Source organism: Achroia grisella, unplaced genomic scaffold (genome assembly GCF_030625045.1).
Source record: "Achroia grisella isolate CSIRO2021 unplaced genomic scaffold, CSIRO_AGI_Agris_v1 utg241, whole genome shotgun sequence".
NCBI classification, from domain to species: domain Eukaryota; kingdom Metazoa; phylum Arthropoda; class Insecta; order Lepidoptera; family Pyralidae; genus Achroia; species Achroia grisella.
This window is the reverse complement of record NW_026712734.1, coordinates 414,238-436,432: the sequence shown is the minus strand read 5'-3', so window position 1 is coordinate 436,432 and position 22,195 is coordinate 414,238. Positions and strand designations below refer to the sequence as shown.

At 35.3% G+C, this 22,195-nt stretch overlaps 1 protein-coding gene across 1 annotated transcript in view; it reads right to left on the bottom strand.

Moving 5' to 3' along the window:
• LOC131842480 (E3 ubiquitin-protein ligase RBBP6) overlaps positions 1–22,195 on the bottom strand; it is a 40,123-nt gene that overhangs the window by 15,726 nt on the left and 2,202 nt on the right. The window contains exons 4-17 of the mRNA XM_059191015.1: positions 21,992–22,119; positions 18,029–18,195; positions 17,575–17,665; positions 7,674–7,780; positions 7,266–7,334; positions 6,796–7,044; positions 5,286–5,350; positions 4,778–4,849; positions 4,507–4,574; positions 4,024–4,134; positions 3,395–3,706; positions 2,423–2,521; positions 1,370–1,579; positions 615–683 (exon numbers count right to left, since the gene is read on the bottom strand). Of these exons, the coding sequence (XP_059046998.1) occupies positions 615–683; positions 1,370–1,579; positions 2,423–2,521; positions 3,395–3,706; positions 4,024–4,134; positions 4,507–4,574; positions 4,778–4,849; positions 5,286–5,350; positions 6,796–7,044; positions 7,266–7,334; positions 7,674–7,780; positions 17,575–17,665; positions 18,029–18,195; positions 21,992–22,119 (1,817 nt within the window). The remainder of the gene's footprint in view (positions 1–614; positions 684–1,369; positions 1,580–2,422; positions 2,522–3,394; positions 3,707–4,023; positions 4,135–4,506; positions 4,575–4,777; positions 4,850–5,285; positions 5,351–6,795; positions 7,045–7,265; positions 7,335–7,673; positions 7,781–17,574; positions 17,666–18,028; positions 18,196–21,991; positions 22,120–22,195) is intronic.

Below are 22,195 nucleotides of genomic sequence, written 5' to 3'. Positions count from 1 at the left end.
AAAAAAGTAAATAATAACTTCATTGTAGTATTTTATTCATATTTCTAAGTTAAAATTGTAAATTATATTTAATAGAAATATTAATTTGAAAACATAGTAGCTCACATATAATTCTGTATAAAATAATAAATACAATCAAAATATCTATTAACATAATAAAAATACGGATAATAAATAATAACAATAGATTTAACAATGAATTCACAGATATAAGTACAGAAACTTAAGTTTAAATCTTCATATAATTATGTAAATACATAAATAACAGGTAATTGGCAGCACAGCTTTGCAGAAATCCACGATGACAGCTGCCCGTTGATACTTTTTGTTGTTTATACTTACCAGTCTCAATAATCTGGATTCTGATTTAACACCTCATTCGATAATATTTCTCAACAAATATATACAGATCGTAATACTTAGAAGCTTATACATAAACATTGTTAAGAAAATAAGTGACCGGTAAAAATATTTTCCGATTTAATTCGAAACACTTCAATCGCAAACACAGGTTCAATCCGCTCGGCAATTTCGTTACGTCAATTGATAGACACATTCTCTTAGGTGACAGAAAAGGGCGCGTGTAGACACTATTTAGACTTTTACAATCGTACCTGGGTCCATAGGGCGGCTCAACACTACGACGGGGCGGCGACAACAGTTCCTCGTATAATCCAGAGTATCTGATGACAAGAAACATTACCTATTAGAAAAAAATACGAGTCTAACAGCAAATTCCGAGTACAATATGTAGCACGTAGACTAGGCAAACTAGACTGTACTGTGACTAAATCTAGGTGTATAGTCAAAATAATATATGACCACTATAACTTTTATACAATCTTAGTTTATCTAAGATACAGAAATTAGTTCTAATGGATAAATAGTTGACTTTGAATATGGGTTTCAAAGTATTTCAGTCTTATATCAATGTATTTCTGTAATGAAGAATATCTTAGTATGAGTAAATCATTTATAACTTTATGACTGTATAGCCATACACATACGTATTATTTCATTTAAATTTAAAGTTACCATAAGTTATTAAATAAAGTTTTTAAATTTTACGTAAATTTGAGGCGCGCCATGACTGTGTGACGTAATTTGATAACGCGTCCCTTTTTACAATTCAATATTTCGGTAGCTAAGATTTTTAAATTTATATTTAACTATGTTCTTTTTAATATCAAGAATTAATTCCATGCTAAATCTGAAGTCGTTCGTGAGTTATGAGAGCAGATAATAAATAAAGTAAAGTAAAATAAAGTGGCCAACAAAATCAACTAATTACTATAAAGGTATCGTTTTCTTAATTAACTCCTGAGTTTTCTCTCCGAGTACGTATAAGGAAACGAAGAAACCGACTCACCGATGCGGAGATATGGCTCGCGTGGCCGACGAGCGCATCGCCGGTCTGCGGGGGGAGCGCGGCGGCGAGCGCGGCGGCGACCGCGGCGGCGACCGCGGGCCCGGCGACCGCGGGCCCGGCGACCGCGGGCCCGGCGACCGCGGGCCCGGCGACCGCAGCGGCGAGCGGTACCGCAGCGGCGAGCGGTGCCGCCGCCGAGGCGACGGGGACCTGACACACGACAAGTCACACATAGCAGACGGGTGATCCTTTTCTGCGCAGTGAGCCAGCGCTTCGGGGAGCTGCTCCGATTCCCAGATGCTTCATGTCTCTCCGAACGCTCCCACGACTCAATAAATATATATACGTAGTCGCCTCGTGTTTTAACTTAAAAGTAAGTTAAGTCACTGATGAAAATACTATTTTATTTGCGACATGCATTTAGAGATACGGATAAAACACCAGTACCAACAATAAATACATACAAATCATTTTACAAATACGTCTATTATGCGGGGATCGTGTCCGTGACTATAGGAAGTTGAGGCCGGTGAGGTAGTTAAAACCAATAAATCAATATATCTAGAATACCCTCACAAAATCGTATATCAATAGGTTTAAATTCGCATGAATACATGAAATTGCAACCTGTTTGAAACATATTCTTAATATTTTACTCTGAGATAGAAAACTATGTAACTATAGTATGATATGACACAATATAAATATTCTTATTTCATTATTGTAATTATATATATATAATGGTATAAAAATACATTATGAGATCATAAACCAAAACACATTGTGTATTTTAAGTATCACAATTGTTTGTTTCCCCCACTTGTTTTTTATTTCATAATTGCCTTGCCTTTATCCCATTATTTGGAGTCGGCGCAGTATGTCATTCTCTTCCACTGCTCTCTATCGGTCGTCATTTCTGAACATACTCTTCTTTTATTCATATCATCTTTCACACAATCCATCCATCTTTTTTAAGGCGTCCCCTCCCTTTGCATACTTGTTTTCTATTTAAAGAAAATAAAACGCTAATATTACAATTAATAGTAAAATTACCTCGTTAGTGATAGAGTCCGTTCTCTAGTACGGCGGCGACGCGGTGAGCGCGGCGACCACGGGGAACGCGGACGGCGGCCGCGCGATCCCGACCGGGACCTGAGGTCGTACAATATAATTATTATATTGTAATTTATATGTCTGTTTATATTTGTCTAGGTATTTTTCTGTATATCATGAATGTATTCACATTAAACAAAGTATTAATGTATATTTTATTGTATGTATGTTTAGTACAGTACAGTCTTATTTAGTTCGAAGAAGTCACTGTGCGAGTTATTTATTTATTAAATAAAAATTAAGATATTCATAACAAGAATCGGTATGTTCTAAATTTTAAGCTGAAAAATGTTTGCAAATTCTCTACCTTGAAAGGTTAAATTGCTAACATTTTTTCTTATGTTTTTCAATTTATCAAAAACATATTAATAAATGTAACTAATTAAGCCCAATCGTATTCTTATAATTTTATGAGACAATATCGAGTTCATAACTGAGGCATAGACACTAAATATTTCCAGTACATTTTAAAAAAACACTTTTAGTCTTAATTATCAAGCATATTAAATTCGTTTTCAATTCACTGTAAAATAAGTACATGCAATGCTTGTTTAATTAAATGTACAGCAACATTTCAATCAATACAGTATCATAGTAGCAACCACCAATTAAGATGTAAATGATTTGATAAATGTCTACTTATCTTTTATTCATGAATATATATATTATAGTGATTTTTTAAATGACACAGCAATAAGCATTGCATTACAGCTAAGCGTTTCATTACACATTAATGTCACAGACAAATCACAATACAAAAATAAACAGTGCAGATCGCGAGCGAAGCAGACGTGGACCCAAACCAAAAACCGATATACATCAGCAACGAGACTATGAAACGAGACGAGAGACCGACGATCGTGCATTAAATATTAGAACAGCATGCGATGAAAACTGAGAATTAGAACGAACCTAGAATACCGGATGCGGCTGGAGGCGCGACTACGGGGACGCGCGCGGGGTGAGCGGGCCGGCGAGCGCGCCGCCGAGCGCGGCGAGCGCTGCGAGCGCGGCGAGCGAGGCGAGCGCGGGGAGCGCGGGGAGCGCGGCGAGCGCGGCGAGCGCGGCCCGCGCGGCGAGCGCAGCGACCGCACCGAGCGCGGCGAGCGCGACCGCGGGCTGCGGGACCCCGACTGCGCTCGCCGCCGCTCCTCGCGCCGCTTCGCCCGCATTTCCTTCTCGCGGATCATGCGGTTGAACGCCTCGAGCGGATCCTCGTCGTGCCTACGACAATTAGACGCGCTTCGTTAGACGGCACGAGACGACCGACTGACCGATCGCGAAGCCGAATAGAATAAAGTCACGGTCCAATTCTTGGACGAAACCTATCAAAACGATTGTGAACGTTCGATCGATTTATACTAAAACTAATAATAGTAAACAGAAAAAAAGAAATTTTAAGCATCCTTTTTTACTCACGATTAGTATGAAATCACTAGTAGTATGAACATTTTACAGAAATGAAAAAGGGCTCGCCCGAAGAATTCGTCAATAACAATCCAATCATTGGACATTAAAAGATAAACAACAACAAATTTTACCCATTTGAAGGAGAATCTTTGATTCCGGGCGGCGGTGGCTGATAAGGCTCTTGTGGATGATAACGATCATCAAACGGTGGGCCCCGATTTCCATGTCTTCCGTACGGAGGGCTAAAAAATAAACAGTATTACTTTAGTGCCAATCTATATATAATGAAGAATCAATACTATTAATAATTTCTTGTTACATGTTACAAATGGAGTTTTAGATACAACAATAATAAAATAGAAGTCATAGGCTTTGCCCTTCCAAAGGACTAAGATGGCTTGCCTCTTATCCTGTAGTTTCACTGTCTAATCTGCACACTACAACCATAACGAAACTTATCAAAGAAGCGGCTTGGCGGCTGAAATAAGTGAGACAGGTCTCCACACGGTGGGTACGGGTGGTTGATTCTGTCGATCTTTTCTTTTATACATTTTTACAGTTACATAAAATTAAATAAATATTATATTACATAAGATAAATTTTATGTTAATTACTTGTTGTAACGACGCGAAGGAGGTAATGAAGGCATAAATCCAGGTGGCGGCCCACGATTGTACACAATCTGAAAATGAAAATTCTACATTTAATATAATTATAAATAACCTTTCTGTCTATTAAATATTTCATTAAAAACAATTTGTAGCGTTCTATTTGCGTTACAGGCGGGGTAAATAAGTGATTAAATTCGTGTGAAGTAATTTATGGGTGATCCGTAATGAACAAATAATGAAATGTAATAGCTTTTAAGATGAAATCTAAAGTTACCTGTGAAGACATTGGATCTCTTCGTTCATCAACTGTTGGAGTGCTGGCTCTTTGCTCATCAATTCTTGCCATCTATATAAAAAGTTAGTTTATTAATATAAAAACAATAAACAAAGTCAACTCTGAAAATAAAAGCTCCAACATATGTTGTATAAATATTAAAAAATACTGTAATATAGTGATAAATATATAGAGGGAGATCTAACCTTCCATATCTTAAACATATGGATATATAATTAATATAAAACAGCATTTTTATTTTCCACATGTTCATCTACTTGCTTGCCCGAATATCTTAATATGAATAAAACCCATTTATTTATTTGCTTGCTTTGAATAGGTTACATTGTTCTTAGAAATTAATTTACAGCTCCATATTCAGCTATATTTTGAGCATGGAAATTTAAATTGATATCAATATTAAATTTAACAATGAATGTCATAATTATTTAAATTATTCAATGACCAAAATTAAGTAATAATAATATGTATGTTCAAAATTACTTACATTCATTGGAATATTTGGTGGTGTATCCAATCCAGGAGGTTTAAGAGAAGGTGGCGGTCCTGAAACTAAATTTTGAATTCTATTAATATTGTATTCTTAATTATAAAGCTCATTATAATTACAGATATTGCCAAGCGGTTTGTATGAATGCTTAAAATTATTGTTTCAGTAAAAAGCATTTATATTTGAAAGCTGTACCAAAACATAAACCTTTCCAAGTTTTCAGTGTACATACAACTATGGAATACAATAATTACAATCATTATAGAATTTAAATAGCAATAGGTAAAGCACTTTGGATGTTTTACAAACAATATTATATTTTATTTTTTACATTTTATAAGGGCACGAATTTGTACTATTCCACAATCATGTAAATAATAGGAAAGCAAGATGTTTTAATGAAACTGAGTGAATATCATCCCATGCATGACTACTGAATATTCTTATCTACGGATAATACTTAAGGTAAATTATAGATAAACCTATTCATTTTTCAAACCTATTTCGATATCATACAACAGCGTTCTACAAATCTTAGTGACAATCTTAAAAGTTACACAGAAATTTACAAATAATAAACCTAATGTTAATTATCAATCCTCAAGCCACGATATTTACAAGGTAGAGTCAGCTTCTTACATATTGTGCCGTTAAGAGGACACTCATATATCAAATGCATTATATTATTATTTGAGTGAGTGTGATAGTCTAGCTTAGTAACCTGAATTACATCAAGAGCTTGTGAGATCAAATCTAGCCAACACCAAAAGTATATATATGACTGACTCTCTCCAGTGAAGAAAACATAAATTTAATATTAATAGTTGGATTGAAAATATACACTGTGAAATGTGGCTATGTCAAGTATCGCGTTCACAACAACGTTTATATTTGAAAATCTCATCTGGGATAACAGTCATGAAGGTATGTCATTTTATGTTAGTATTATCATAAGAAGTAATCAATAATAAATGTTTGAAACACATTCCAATTTGAAATATAATTCTAGTAATTACATACTTTTAGTGCACTGTAATAGTTGAGTTATGGGCCATATGATACAATAATTTAATAACTTAAGACATATTTGACAGTTTGCTGGTCACATTATTATTAACTACTCTGTGGCCTAACATATTTATGATGCCAATTTATAGTGTTATGGTACATACGGGATACAATATATACATATAAGATTCATTACTCGGTACACAGTGACATGTATGTATAGACTACTTATATAATAACAAAACAAAAGTCGAACATGATGACGGGACTTCCAATGCATATATTTTGAGGGTGTAAATTCAACCCGGTACATGTTTCAAAGAAAATATACTGACAATGAGAAAGTTCTCTGACGTATAATGGAGGCAACATTAAAGACGATTTTACGACTAATACCAACGATAATTTTTAATAGTAACAAAACACAATCATAAATAAATAATATCGACACATGCAAAGCGAAACAGGAGAGTGGGCCCGCGGGGCTAGTAACAAGTACCGTAACGCGGTGGTCGTTGCACGTTAGGCGGGCGACGTGGGCCACCGGGGCCCCGGGGCCCCGCATGGAGGGAGGCGTGGGGCGCGTGGGGCACGTGAGGCGCGCGAGGTCCCTGGGGCGCGTGGGGCGCGTGGGGCGCGTGGGGCGGCTGGTGCGCGTGCGCCGGCGGCACCGTTACTGTGATGTTGTCATCGGCCGACCCGTCGGACTCCTCGCCCCGCCCACCTCCACCGCCTGATGATCCCGAATCTACCGAATAATTTCTGTTAACACTTCTAGTTCCCCGCCCCTTAAATCCTTGATTCCTTACCGAATGCGGCCTTAAAGCATATAAAATTATGGTGTTCACTAAATTATTTTTTATGCGCCGAGAGCCCCTTCACCGAATTATTAGTGTATGAGTTAATGTAGTTGCCGAGTTAATGTAGTTGCAAGCGTGATGTTATTTCTTTTATTTATCATTTACAGACCGATTGGAGGGGCAGCGACTTGTGCAGGTCCATTTGGAGGTGGCTGTACGGGAACTACTGGAGGCGGCTCTGAAATAAATTACCATTTCGTAAATTCTAGGAATGCAGTATATCCTCAGGATTGCAATCTCAATATCGATTTAACATAATGCATGGTACTCTAATGTATTAAAATTATCATACAATATGATGATTGTCTGTGGTCACTTTAAAATTTGGTCAATCACAATTAGTCTTGTCGTATCGGAATGAAGCCTTATTTTTACCAGGTTTAATATTATTTAATAAGGACATTATTGCGAATATGAATATTTCTATAATGTTTCATAATGTGGGAGAAAATAAACATATATAAAAATACACAGTATCAGTTTTAATCGCATCTGTAGTTATATTTACTATACATACCCAGCATTGGTGGAGGAGCTTGCATCGGTGCTACAGCAGGTCGATGCGGTGTACGCCGACTATAGCCAGTTTGATTGCGGAAAGACGACACTGAATTTCTTAAGAACCTACGATCAAGAAAAATTTCGGTCTGTTATGCCCGAGCCCAGTACAAAGAAAATGCTGAGCCTGAATAATTCCCGATTTACATCGTTATATAAAAACAGTTTAGACAGTTAGTCAAACTAGTCCGCGTCGATAACTCATTGCACTTGCACCTACATAGTTTGGGATAAGTTTGTTAATATAATAACTTGTGAAACCACATTTTCGAAATAAACTATCTGAAATCAAGTGACTTTTGTGTTGTGTTTTAAAAAGGTTTTTTTTTAAAAAACCAAACGGGGTCAGCCGCCTAACATTGGTGTCAGAAGTGGGATGCTGTGAAAAGATCTCAGGCAGAGATTCACAGCATCAATCGGACTGATACCCCGTAATGAATTTGGCCGACTGTTAGTCTCCACCCCTCGTGTGTGAGCCAGCGCCCCGCAACCACGTCACCCGGGTCGACAGTAAGCCTCAGATCATAAAATCTGAGCCTGCACCCCAACGCTTCAGAAGTTCAGCATTACACCCTGTCTACCAAAACCTGGGACCACATCGATCACCGGCTGCCAGGTCCATTGCAACATCGTGTTCGTGTACCCAGAGCCATACAACACCACGTGTGACGGACTCCACGTGTCACCAGATCAGAAGATATGATAATCATCATAACCCTCCTGTAAGTGCTTTGTGATACTACTATTTCTATATCAGTGAAGTGCCAGTTTAGTGATAATCACGTAATTCAAACCGAACATTACTATTATTAATACTAGATTCTATATAACTGAAACATTTATCTAATATAACCTTATAAAATGAGGAGGCCAGTGAGAAAGCAGAGAGGGTGACACTGAGCGTATTAACGAAATTCATAAAGGCCTACAGCGGCGATCGTGAGTCCCTCCCTGCTTTCCTCACAAATTGTGAGAGTGCAATTTCTTTAGCTGCCCCTGAGCAACAGAATATATTATGCAAGTATATAATATCACAATTAGAAAGCAAAGCCCAAACGGCTTGTAATCTTAAGACATTTAAAAACTGGTTAGAATTGAAAGATTTCTTAAGGGTCACGTTCGGCGAGAAAAAGCACTCCACACATTTACTAATCGAACTCCAGGGTTGTAAACAATTACCATCTGAGACTGTAACTCAGTACTCTCTCCGAATCGAAGCCTGTTTAACAAAAATTCAATCGGACATATACTATTCCTGTACTAACAACGACGAGTTACCTGGTAGAGTGGCTGCTATGGAAGAATTAACTTTAAATACATTTATGCTAGGTCTTAATCCTAACTTTAGTTACATTGTGCGGTGTAGGAATCCCAAAACTCTAGGTAAGGCGATTATGCAAGCTACGGAGGAAGAAAAATTATATAATTTAACAAGAGCATCCAACAAAACGCCTAAATATTGCTCTCATTGTAAAAAACAAGGTCATGTAGTTTCAGAGTGCTATTTCAAAAATAGGGATACCAGGATATCCCCATCTTACAAAACTCATCACGTTAATAATTCAAAGATCTATAATTTACATAAACCTATTTCATGTGCATATTGTAAACATATAGGCCACAGCATTAATGAATGTCGCAAGAGACAGTACAATATGCAGCGTCGCCAGAATGAAGGCCAAACGCAACGCGATACGGATTCCCAGGCAGGTGTCAGGCACTATCCCGGAACCGCGCGTGGGAATGTGTCCGGTAACACAAATGCAGTTAATTATTGCGAAATCGATAACGAAAATATTTCAAGTGAAAATTTAAACTAAAATGGACTTCGGTTCCGTGCCGATCGAATTCCTATCATAGCAGGGCACTACTAAATCTTATACTATATCTCAAAAACCACTGAATCTTAATACTAAATCTTTTAAATCTTGAATACAAATACTATCTCAAAAAACCACTGAATCTTACAAATACTAAATCTTTTACTACATCTCAAAAACCACTGAATCTTACAAATACTAAATCTTTTACTACATCTCAAAAACCACTGAATCTTACAAATACTAAATCTTTTACTACATCTCAAAAACCACTGAATCTTACAAATACTAAATCTTTTACTACATCTCAAAAACCACTGAATCTTATCAAATACTAAATCTTTTACTACACCTCAAAAACTACCGAATCTTATCAATACTAAATTTTTTTCTACACCTCGAAACCCACTGAATTTTATAAATACTAAATCTTTTACTAAAACCCAAAACTCACAGAATCTTATGAACGCTGAACCTTATACAAAATCCTATACCAAATCTCAAGAACCGCTGAATCTTACATACACTGAAAAATCTCATTACAAATCTGAAAAACCACTGAATCCTACGAATTCTAAACTTTGTAAAAATTCATATACTACGCGTCGCTCTGAATCTTATTCTAATCCCCAAATATCATCGAATCGTACACGAACCTACGCTGAAATCTGTGCCAATTCACACTCATTAAAATTACCAATACCTCTGACTAATACATCTTACACAAAGCCTTCTACCATATCTGAATCCTATTTAAATAAAGAAAGTACCAAATCTTGCACTGACCTCACCAATAAAAGTAAAACTCAAAATCTAATAAATAAAAAACCTATTACTATTTCTGAGATTACAAGGCCACAAAACTTAACTAATATAGACTCGCTTAAACAAATTTGTAATACTAAATCTCACGAATATTCCGATGAAACTAAACCAATACCCATGTACGAAATAATTATTAATAAAATAACCTTGCCTCATACTTATTTACAATCAACTTATTCTGATAAACCTTTATGTTTCCTCATCGACACCGGTGCGAGTGTCAGTATTATCAAACAATCAAGCCTAAATAAGCAACCTGAACTTTCACGCGAAATTATAAAATTAAAAGGTATAAATTACACTGAATCCTATTGTAAAACTCTAGGCACATTTCAAATGGATTTTATTTTAACCGATTCCCTTAGTATTACCTACAAATTACATGTAATAAAAAATGATATAAACCTGGAATATGACGGTATTATCGGCAGTGATTTTTTAGGATATTACAAGGTCAATATTGATTACTATTCTAACTCTATGTGTTTACGAGAACAAATACTACCTATTAATTTCAAACAACCAAGCTATATTATACCGGCGCGAAGCGAAGCCGTGATTGAATGCACTGTATCAAATGACTCATCACAGTTACCAAATCTACGTGAAGCTCTCGTACTAGACCATACTATTTCGGAAGGTGTCTATGTTTCTAATTGTATAGTAACACTTAAACTTAACAATCGCGTAAATGTCTCCATTTTAAATACCACTGAATCTGACATCCAAATAAAAAACTACTCTGTTTCCCTTACTCCATTAGACGAAACTCTATCTAAACCTCTAGAATCATCTACAAATATCTACAACATACAGACATCTGACATCACCTACTCTGATAGGATAGATAAAGTACTAAGTCAGATTAGACACACTCATTTAAATTCCGAAGAAAAGGATATTTTACTCGATTGCTGCGCACAATACGCAGACATATTTTACCTCGATGGAGATAAGCTAACCGCAACTAATGCCTTAAAACATTCTATTAATACTGGGAATGCTCCCCCTATTCATGTTAAAGCTTACCGCTTCCCCGAATGCCACAAGGACGAGGTAGAAACTCAAATAAAAAAAATGTTAGAACAAAATATCATTAAACCATCGGTTTCCCCTTGGAATGCCCCTGTCTGGGTTGTCCCAAAAAAGATAGATGCCTCTGGAAAACGTAAATGGCGAATTGTAATCGATTACAGACGTCTAAATGACGTCACTGTCAATGAAATATATCCAATTCCTCTTATAACTGACATATTAGATCAACTTGGTCATTCTAAATATTTTACAACGCTAGATCTCGCGAGTGGATTTCATCAGATATTTTTAAATCCTGAAGATGCCGAAAAAACAGGTTTCACAGTAACCACTAACAAAACGTCCGGACATTTTGAATTTAACCGAATGCCCTTCGGGTTGAAAAACGCACCCAGTACCTTCCAACGGCTTATGAATACCGTCCTTTCTGGCCTTCAAGGTCTACACTGTTATATCTATTTAGACGACTGTATCTTATATAGTTTTGACCTCGAGTCACATATACAAAAATTAAAGTTAGTCTTCGACAGATTCCGTCAATTTAATTTGAAATTACAGCCCGATAAATGCGAGTTTTTACGCCGCGAAGTTTCATATTTGGGTCATATCATCACCGATAAAGGTGTCTCTCCGAATCCCGATAAAGTCAAGGCTGTTACTACTTATCCAACCCCTAAAAATCCTAAGGAGATTAAATCATTCCTTGGCCTAGTCGGTTATTACCGACGTTTTATAGAAAATTTCTCGAAAATTACTAAACCTCTTACTCTATTATTGAAAAAAGATGTCGAATTTCACTGGACTACAGAACAAGAACAAGCTTTCAATCTATTAAAAGAAAAACTCACTTCCGCACCTTTGCTCCAGTATCCTAATTTTAATGAGCCATTTATATTGACGACTGATGCATCCAACTATGCCGTAGGAGCGGTTCTATCCCAAGGGATCGTAGGTCAGGATAAACCCATTGCTTACGCTTCCCGTACTTTAAACAAAGCGGAAGGAAACTACTCCACCACGGAGAAAGAACTTCTTGCCATTATATTCGGTGTGAAGACATTCCGCCCCTATCTATATGGACACAAGTTCAAGGTCATTACAGACCATCGACCACTAGTGTGGTTATTTAATGTTAAAGACCCTGGCAGTAGACTAATTCGCTGGCGTCTCAAATTAGAAGAATACGATTACGAAATTATATATAAACAGGGCCGCCTAAATTCCAATGCCGATGCACTGTCTCGAATTCCTATGCACGCGCTGAATTCTGCAAATAAATTACACAAAGATACTTACGAAAAATATTTTAAACTACAATTTACAAATTCTATTTCCAATAATACTGAAATCGAAGAACACTCCGAAAGTCTACATTCTTCTAAACTTAATTTAATTGCATGTCCCACATCTTTAGATTTTGATAATTCGATGCCATACTGTCGACAAATATTGTCTCAAATAGAGAACAGCGCTGACGTGTTAGCAGCTGAACGCGAAGTTCACACGGTGCACTCGATTAAATATAATAATAAAACGTACTATTTCTTATATACAAAAGTTCATCATTATGAGGAAACTCCTTATCGCATTATTTATAATTTATTAATGAAACTTAGAGACGAAATTTTATCCGAAAATATCGGTGCCACTGAACTTGCTATATCAGATTTCACTGAACCTTTTTCTAAACTATCTTATACTAAAATCTATAATATAATTGCATTCGTGTTTCATAATACCAACTTAAAAATACATATATATAAAAACACGCTCATATACCCATCTCCGCCCGAAATCTCAAAAATCCTCCAAGAGAATCATGGTACTCCTATTGCTGGGCACCCCGGCATTAAAAGAATGCTAAATCGTATAAAAAACAAATATTACTGGAAATCAATGCGATCTGACATAGAACAATTTGTAAAATCTTGCCAAGTCTGTCAACTAAATAAGCCTTTGAGATGCAGTAATAAGGCTCCAATGGAAATAACATCCACTAGTACCAAACCCTTCGAGAGACTCGCCCTCGATATAGTAGGAACTCTTCCCGAATCCGGTATCCAAAAATTTAAATACATACTAACTTTACAAGACGACTTAACTAAATTCTCTAGTGCTTATCCTATGATTACCTCCACTACAGAAGAAATTGCTGGTAACCTTGTACATTTTATGTCCCTCTTCGGATTCCCCAAAACTATTTTAACCGATCAAGGCACTCCCTTTACATCTGAACTATTCAAACAAGTTACCAATATTTGTAAAATAAAATCTATATTTTCCACTCCGTATCATCCCCAAACAAATGGTGCCCTTGAACGTAGCTATGCTACACTGAAAGAATACTTAAAGTCTTTCGTTAACGAAAACCAAAATGATTGGCACTGCTATTTATTCACAGCTATACTAGCTTATAATACCACTCCCCATACAACGACTCAATTTACACCATTCGAACTACTCTACGGACACAAACCTTCAATACCAAGTTCGTTATACGAAACAAACGATAATAATACATATCAGGAGTATATAAGAGCTCTCCAATATCGCATGAAACTATCTCGAAAAAAGGCTATAGAATATATAGAGGGAAGTAAACTATCTTCGAAAAATTATTATGACAGATCATCCCGAATTACTAATTATAAAATCGGAGATATGGTATACCTAAAACACCATCATCGCCTACGCAAGGCCCTATCACCAATATGGAAGGGCCCTTACAAAATAATTAAACTAAACGGCAGTCACAACGTGACGTTATCAGTTGGGCGTAGATACATAAAGTACCATGTAAATGAAATCAAACCGGCTCATCCTTAAAGTAACAAATTCTTCTTTATTATTTCAGGCTGTGGCCTCCAATTTGCCACACAGAAGCGGTAATAAACCCAATCATTCATAGTCCAGGAATATACTTCGATGCACAGAATCCAGTTTATTTTTATAATGACTATTGGAAAATAATAACCCACGTAGACATAGTATCCATTCAACCTCGTCTAAAATCATTAACTAAATATGTAGACGACACATTTAATATGTGTATACGAGCACAGCTCTTTAAACCTTAAATCGTAGATTGTAACGATATACTGAACCCCGTTAAAGTTTTATTGAGATCAAATGCTATTAAATTTCAATCCTTATCGCATATTATATCTACTAATTCATCAATCAGAATAAACAAGCGGTCACTCGAGTTCGGCGGCGAAATTCTTAAATTCTTTTTCGGTACTCTGGATGCTGACGATGCTAGAAAGTATGATGCCGCGATCTCAACATGTCAACAAGACGAGACACAAATACTCAATCTCATGAAAGATAACATACACGTTGTCCAATCGTCAATAAATGCTTTCAATTCATCTATATATAAACTCAATGATAACGAAGAAAAGCTAAATCATCAAATAAATTTAATGAACAGCATGTTCTCAAATTACTCTAATTATAATAATGCACTCGAAAACGTATTTAGATTGAATAACTACATTAATATAATCGAAAGCTCTCTATTAACATTATCAAACATCCTTGATTCTATTCTTAATTCTATTCTATTTTCTAAAATTAATATTCTACATCCTTCTGTAATAAGTCCTATGAACTTATTAACAGAATTGGAAAAACACTCCGGTTCCATAAATAAAAAATTAGATTTCCCAATAACTCTTAACATAAATAATATTCACACAATAATCGACATATCTAAACTAACTTCTTATTATTATAACAACAAAATCATCTTCATTATACAAATTCCTCTTATCTCTCCGATTAAGTACAATGTTTATAAATGCATCCCATTACCAACTCCGCACGATGTGAACCGACCGACCGTCAACATTTGCTTTAATTCACCCTACCAAATCATATTTAGCCGTAACGGATGATAGACTGAGTTACAGTTCTTTCGATGACATAAATAATTGTAATAACGTAAATAATCTATATTTCATATGTCCTTACCTATCTACATTTTCTACAATATATAATCCAATTTGTGAAACTCGACTACTTACTGATGTAAACTTAAAATTGCCTGAAGATTGTAATTATAAATTAATATACGGACACATAGATATATGGCAAAATATTAATAATAACAAGTGGATCTATGTCCAGTCGGAACCTACCAAATTATCAATAAAATGTGATAACGAAATTAAAGATACTCAGTTGTCCGGTACAGGTGTACTCACCCTACCAGCCAATTGTGTCGCCTTTTGTAAAACTATTCAATTAACGCCTAGTTCCACGAATCTAATCTCTATTCAAAGTCAATTAGATATAAATTTCGACATTACATTAGACGATTGTTGTAAAAGAGACATATTCAATGACTCCGTGCATCTATTATCACCGATCTCTCTAACTAATATTAATTTAGAATCTCTTCGTCATGCCTCACATAAATTAGATAACTTAGAAAAGGAAATCAATAAAATACAAGATCAACCTCACATAATTAAATATGGCTCTTATTACTCAACCTTTACATATATTTTAATTGTAACAATGTTTTTCTCCTGTATTTATAAATTATTTCATTTTTATAAAAATAAAAGAAATCAACAACGTGCATCAGATAATTGTTGCATACAAATATTTAATCATTGTTGTACTCAAATTATTGATTCTAAATCAAGTCAAAGCATAGAATTGAATGAAATGTCAAACGACCAAATATCTATAAGGTCTGCACCAGATTATCAAAGCTATCAAAGAGGTCTCCTCAATACACGCAAGGCAGCCTCTAGCAGAAATATTCTTAACAATTAAGTTTAATATATTTTAAGTTCAATATTGAATTAATTTTAGATATGTAATGTTTAAAGAATTTTATAATTAAATATTAGTTTGTATTTTTTTTAATACTTGTTCTAGAATACTATCTATAAGAATTGAATCTGTCTATAGTTATAATAACCATTATTTTGTATAACTAATTTTAACATTCTTTATTGTTTTATAATTTCGTTATTATAACATTATCCTTATTGATGACTTACTTTATAATTAATGATTATCCATGTTTTGTAAAACGAATTTATCCCATTTCGTCTTTAACTTCGATCATCTCAAGAGATGACCTTCGTCTTAAGGAGGGCGGTGTTATGCCCGAGCCCAGTACAAAGAAAATGCTGAGCCTGAATAATTCCCGATTTACATCGTTATATAAAAACAGTTTAGACAGTTAGTCAAACTAGTCCGCGTCGATAACTCATTGCACTTGCACCTACATAGTGTGGGATAAGTTTGTTAATATAATAACTTGTGAAACCACATTTTCGAAATAAACTATCTGAAATCAAGTGACTTTTGTGTTGTGTTTTAAAAAGGTTTTTTTTTTAAAAACCAAACGGGGTCAGCCGCCTAACAGGTCGTTATTAGATTAAAGACATTAGAGTATAAATCATATCCTCAACATCAATCACAGTGATCCTTCGTAAATTTATACCACATTCATATTTTCTTATATGTAAGTAAAAATCGGCAATGTGCAAATAGGAATAGGGTACTGAACTAATAATGTAACATCTATTTTTAATTTTCATAAGAATATCGAAATGGATTAATGAGAGAGTTACATATGTAATATGTTTAATTACTTTATATTTATATTATACTTATAAAAATATATGTGGTATAGTTTTATAATTGGGATGTCTTTAGTTTAGAGCAAATTTACTTTTGAAAAGTGGACTACAAATGTCATATATAAAAGATATAAACGGAACTCTTGAAAACAGTGATAATTAGAAATATATTTTATTTTTCCTAAAATGTTTACATATTAGTAGTGAACATTTGTTTACATAGCCTTTATGATAAGTATTTCAGATTTTAGCTTTCTTTGCATTTTCCACAATATAACAAAACAACGGGGAAAAAAATAAATCCGATTTTAAAATATAGAAATAATTAGTTTGAAATTGTTTAATTTATTTCATTAATAATATAATTGACTCCACAGTATTTAAAACTATATCAAATCTAACCTAAATTTTATAACTGTGTCACAGATATGGAAGACGGTAATAAAACAATTCCTTATATTACTTGTCGCGACACTATTGGTCAATTAAAAATAAACAAATTTTCAGCATAACTATGTTCTCTGTGAATGTACTATGTTGCAATTAAAACTATTAACAGATTATATATTCTTACCTATTAGGAATTAGCGTTGTCGGTGCAATTTCTTTTTCTCGGCAATCTGGACACTCATGATCTTCCGATTCTAGCAAGGCTCCTCTTATACCTAATAAGTTATCATAAAATCAACATAAGCCTTACAAATAGGACTTAAATAAAGATTTACTGAAATTAGTCAGCAATACTGTTACTATTTAAACAGGTTCAGCACTTGCATCGTTTACCCTTACCACATACAATCAAACAAATTTTAGTTCCTTATAAAACTTCAATTTTACGTTTATTATATTGCAGTATTTTTGTTACATAATAATTAAAAATAAAGAATATTTCCTATCTTGTCTAGTATGTCAGGATAAAAGATATTCTCTGTATCAACAGTTTAGTCTAAATCGGTTGAAGTATATATTCGCCTTGTTAAAACAATTCTTGAAAAAAGTGAGTGTTGGTTAACATAACATAGACTTACATTCGTCACAGAATGAATTGCCGCAGCAGGGTATCATAACAGCATCAGTAAGAAGATCACGGCATAAACTGCATATCAATTCATCTGGTATATTCGGTTCAGGTGCAGCCGGAGCATTGGTAGGTGTGTCAGCACCACCAGCATTCTCTGAGGCCAGGTATGCCTCACTACAGGTAATAATAATATTTTAGAACAATTAAACACAAGGTTATTCATGTAGTAACTAAATATGTATCTATATTTTATTTTTGGTCAATTTTTTGCTAATATCCTATCCTATCCTTAGAATGTTCAAACTATTAACTAGGTACACAATATGCAAATCATCATTCTGATGTTATTTACATGGGAATAATAACTATTTAAAATATTTAGCTGTTACAACGAAAATAATGTTAGTTTGTAGTTTACTACTGTAAAAAATTACTGCTTGTATGGAAACAACAAAAATGTAGTTTTATGTTGTACTTATATGTATGTATCATTACATGTAGATAAATTTTAAAATTGTGTTGTTATAAAATAAAAATTTCCGATTAAACAAATTGGTACTGCAGGTACACCACTACTGACATAGGTAGCAACATAATTTGTAAGTTTGACATTTACACCTGTCAATTTAGTCTCCAGGATTAGGAATCCGGGAACAGACTAACATAACATTTTTTTTTATTTTTTCTCTTTTCTTATCTGCAATCAGTCCCAGAACTATGAGCAGATTTTTTGAGTGTGGGATCTAAGAACGGAGTGTCCACCCCAGCGGGAGAATCTACTCCTTAAGCATACTGCAAACATTACACAATGTCGCTTCTTTTTAGTCGCTTGAGGTAAAGTATTTGTAGTAATTGAGCAGCCAGTTGATTTGGGTGGTTACATAGTCACTTTTTATATTTTTCTTTACAATTGAGGATCTCCTCCTTTACTGTCAGTACGCCAAGTTCCTTGTGAATTTCGTTGTTGGTGATGTACCAAGGGACATCCGATAGGGGCTCAAAGGGCTCAAAATATTATACTGAGAACACAGTATAATATTTTGAGCCCTTTGAATGATGTTCATATTTGACTTTGACGCACTTCCCCAAAGTTGTAAGCCGTATGTTCATACAGGTTTTAGAATGGACATATAAATCAGTAGTTTATTGTCAATAGACAGTTTTGTATTTCGACCCATAAGCCAGTAAAGGTTTTTAAAGCGAATCATTAAGCATTCTTTCTTGGTTTTAATATGTTCCCACCAATTCAAACGGTGGTCAAGGTGTAATCCAAGATACTTAACATTGTCCTTATGTGGTAGAGCATAATCTCCCAATCGTACTGGTGGACAATTTCCACGTTTTAGAGTAAAGGTGACTTGGACAGATTTTGTAATGCTGGTTGATTTGTAATTTTGACTTTCCATCTTTGCAACCACCTATAGATGTGATCCAGGCCATTCTGGAGAATGGTTGAAGCAATGTCAGGTGTTTTATTACTAGCTAGCAATGCAGTGTCATCCGAAAAGGTGGCTATAGTGACTCCTTTCACTTCCGGAATGTCCGCTGTATATATGAGGTATAACATAGGACCAATAATTGACCCCTGTGGCACTCCAGCTTTGATCTCATAGAATGATGATGTTTCTCCAGATTCCCTTACCTGAAAGAGTCTTTGTAGCAGGTAAGATCTTAGTAGGAGGTAATAACTGTGTGACAGGTTATTCCTGATTTTATACAGTAGTCCCTCATGTCATACCCGATCGAACACTTGCTGTATGTCAAGAAAAGCAGCCGAACAGTATTCTTTGTTTTCGAGAGTCATTCGAATTCTATCACAGACCCTGTGAACCTGTTCCACAGTTGAGTGTTGGCATCAACACCGACCATCGAAACCGAACTGGTGATCAGGAATAATTTTTTTTTGTGCAAGTTGAGAATGGATTCTTCGCAGAAGTATCTTCTCAAAAAGCTTGGACAAGATTGGAAGGAGGCTAATGGGTCTATAGGATGCGGCTTCCTGAGAAGGTTTTCCAGGTTTGTATATCATGGTGATGGTTAAGACCTTCCATAGCTCAGGAAGGTGTTGAACTCTTATAATACCGTTAAACAGAATGGTTAGGAAAATTACAGCTTTTTTTGGCAATTGGCATAGCACTTCTTTGGTGAGAAGATCAAAACCAGGAGCCTTTTTATCTTTAAGAGACTTTATGGTCCTCCAAAGCTCTCGTACTGTGACAGGCATTGGTGGGAGGTCTAATTGTAGATCTTGGTTTAGGACTGAATTCACATTGTTTTCAAATCCCTCATTAGGTACGTGATGCGGGATGAATACCTCAGATAGATGTTTGGCAAAAATATTGGCCTTTTCTTTACTTGTTCTAGCCCAGATATTGTTTTCTGTTCTTATGGGAGACTTGGTTTGTTGTGGTCTTTTAAATGATTTCGTATATTTCCATAATGAGTAATCTGTAGAAACAGTAGGCGTCAGTGCCTCTAATTTTCGCTGTAATGTGTAGTTTTTGTGCTCCTGTATCATTGTTCTTAGTTCCACAATAGCTCTATTTAAAATAGTTTTATCTTCAGCACATCTGCTTCGATGCCACGTACGACGTACACGACGTTTCTCGAGAATTTTATTTTTTATTTCGAGTGGCCAGTTTGTAAATGCTTCCTGGTATTTTAGATGTGGGGTACTTCTCCAGCAAGCTTCCTGGATCATAGTTGTTATATATTTAGTAGCTTCTTCGATTTCGTTGGTAGTCTTTAATGAGATATTCAGCAAGTTTAAGTTTTTCTCTATATGTTCTCTGAATGAGTCCCAGTCTGTATGTTTATTGCAGATGATTTCTGGTCTTTCCCTGAACTATTATGTTAACACTAACAGTTAAAATAACAGGGCTGTGACAGATGAACTGTCCAGACATGTCTCCGCTTTAAAGTAATGCTGAGACATTCCTTTAATCATAAAAAAATCCAGCAAGTCCGGCATTTTGTGTGGATCAGATGGCCAGTATGTTGGTTCCCCGGTAGAGATGGGTGTCAAGTTATTTTTTTCTGCACTTGATTTAAGTTGTCTACCTCTTGTGGTAGTTAATCGAGAGCCCCAGTGTGTGTGTTTTGCATTATAATCACCTCCTGCAATAAATCTTCCTCCAAGAGTACTGTAGAATTGGGAGAAGCTCTCCTCATCTATTTTATGTCTGGGTGGGCAGTATATAGAAGAGATGTTAAAGAAGTCATATTTGTCTTCCACTGCTACTGTAGTTGCCTGAATATGTTCAGTTTCGTAATTTGCCATTACATGGTGTTTAATAGTTTCTCGGATTACAATTGCAGTTCCACCATGAGAGGTACCATCTGGATGATTAATCAAGTAAGTGCAGTAGCCTTTAAATTTTACATTGCTAAAGTTTGTGCAGTGAGTCTCAGTGATCAGAATTATGTCAAGCTTGTATTTGTTCAGCAGTATAGCTACGTCGTGTTAGTTTGGGGTCAATCCATTGATGTTCCAGGTTGCTAATCAGAAGACAGTCACTTTGTGAGTTTTTTGACAAGTTTGGCTATGAGCCCCATAAGGGTAGTCATTTATTGTAAGATTATTTCAAATCGCTTGGCTTGTTTTACGAGTAATTGCTGTATAGTATCATTAATGTGTTTTGGAGGAGAGGATTTAAAAGATTCAGTTATATGTTGGATATCAGTCTTCAATGTATCTGCATAAGTTCATTTAGTATAGTCAACATTAGCTTGTGGTAGTTTGTGGTCGTCTTTGTGGTCAATTGTGGCTTTTTGTTTCACTCCTTCCCTTACTAGTCTTCTTAATGTTTTTCTAGCAAGGATTTCCTTATATACTTCGCACCCCTTCACTAACATAACATATAGTAATTTAATTTATCACTGGCACTGTAATTTATACTAGCATTTATTGTTAGTGACAGTGGACCGAATTCCAGTATTATCTACAGAAAAAAAAATGTAAATATCTTACTGATCCACAGCAGGCACTGCAAATGTACCACTTGGAGTCATCATTGCACCTGGTGCTTTTGGTCCCTCTACAGGAACCATAAAACTTCTAGGAATTCCTGTACTACGCCTTACATCAACTGGATCACTCTATAATCAAATTAACAAAAATTAAAATATAGTAATTAAAATGCATTAACTATGTAAAAAAAAACTAAATTTAAAT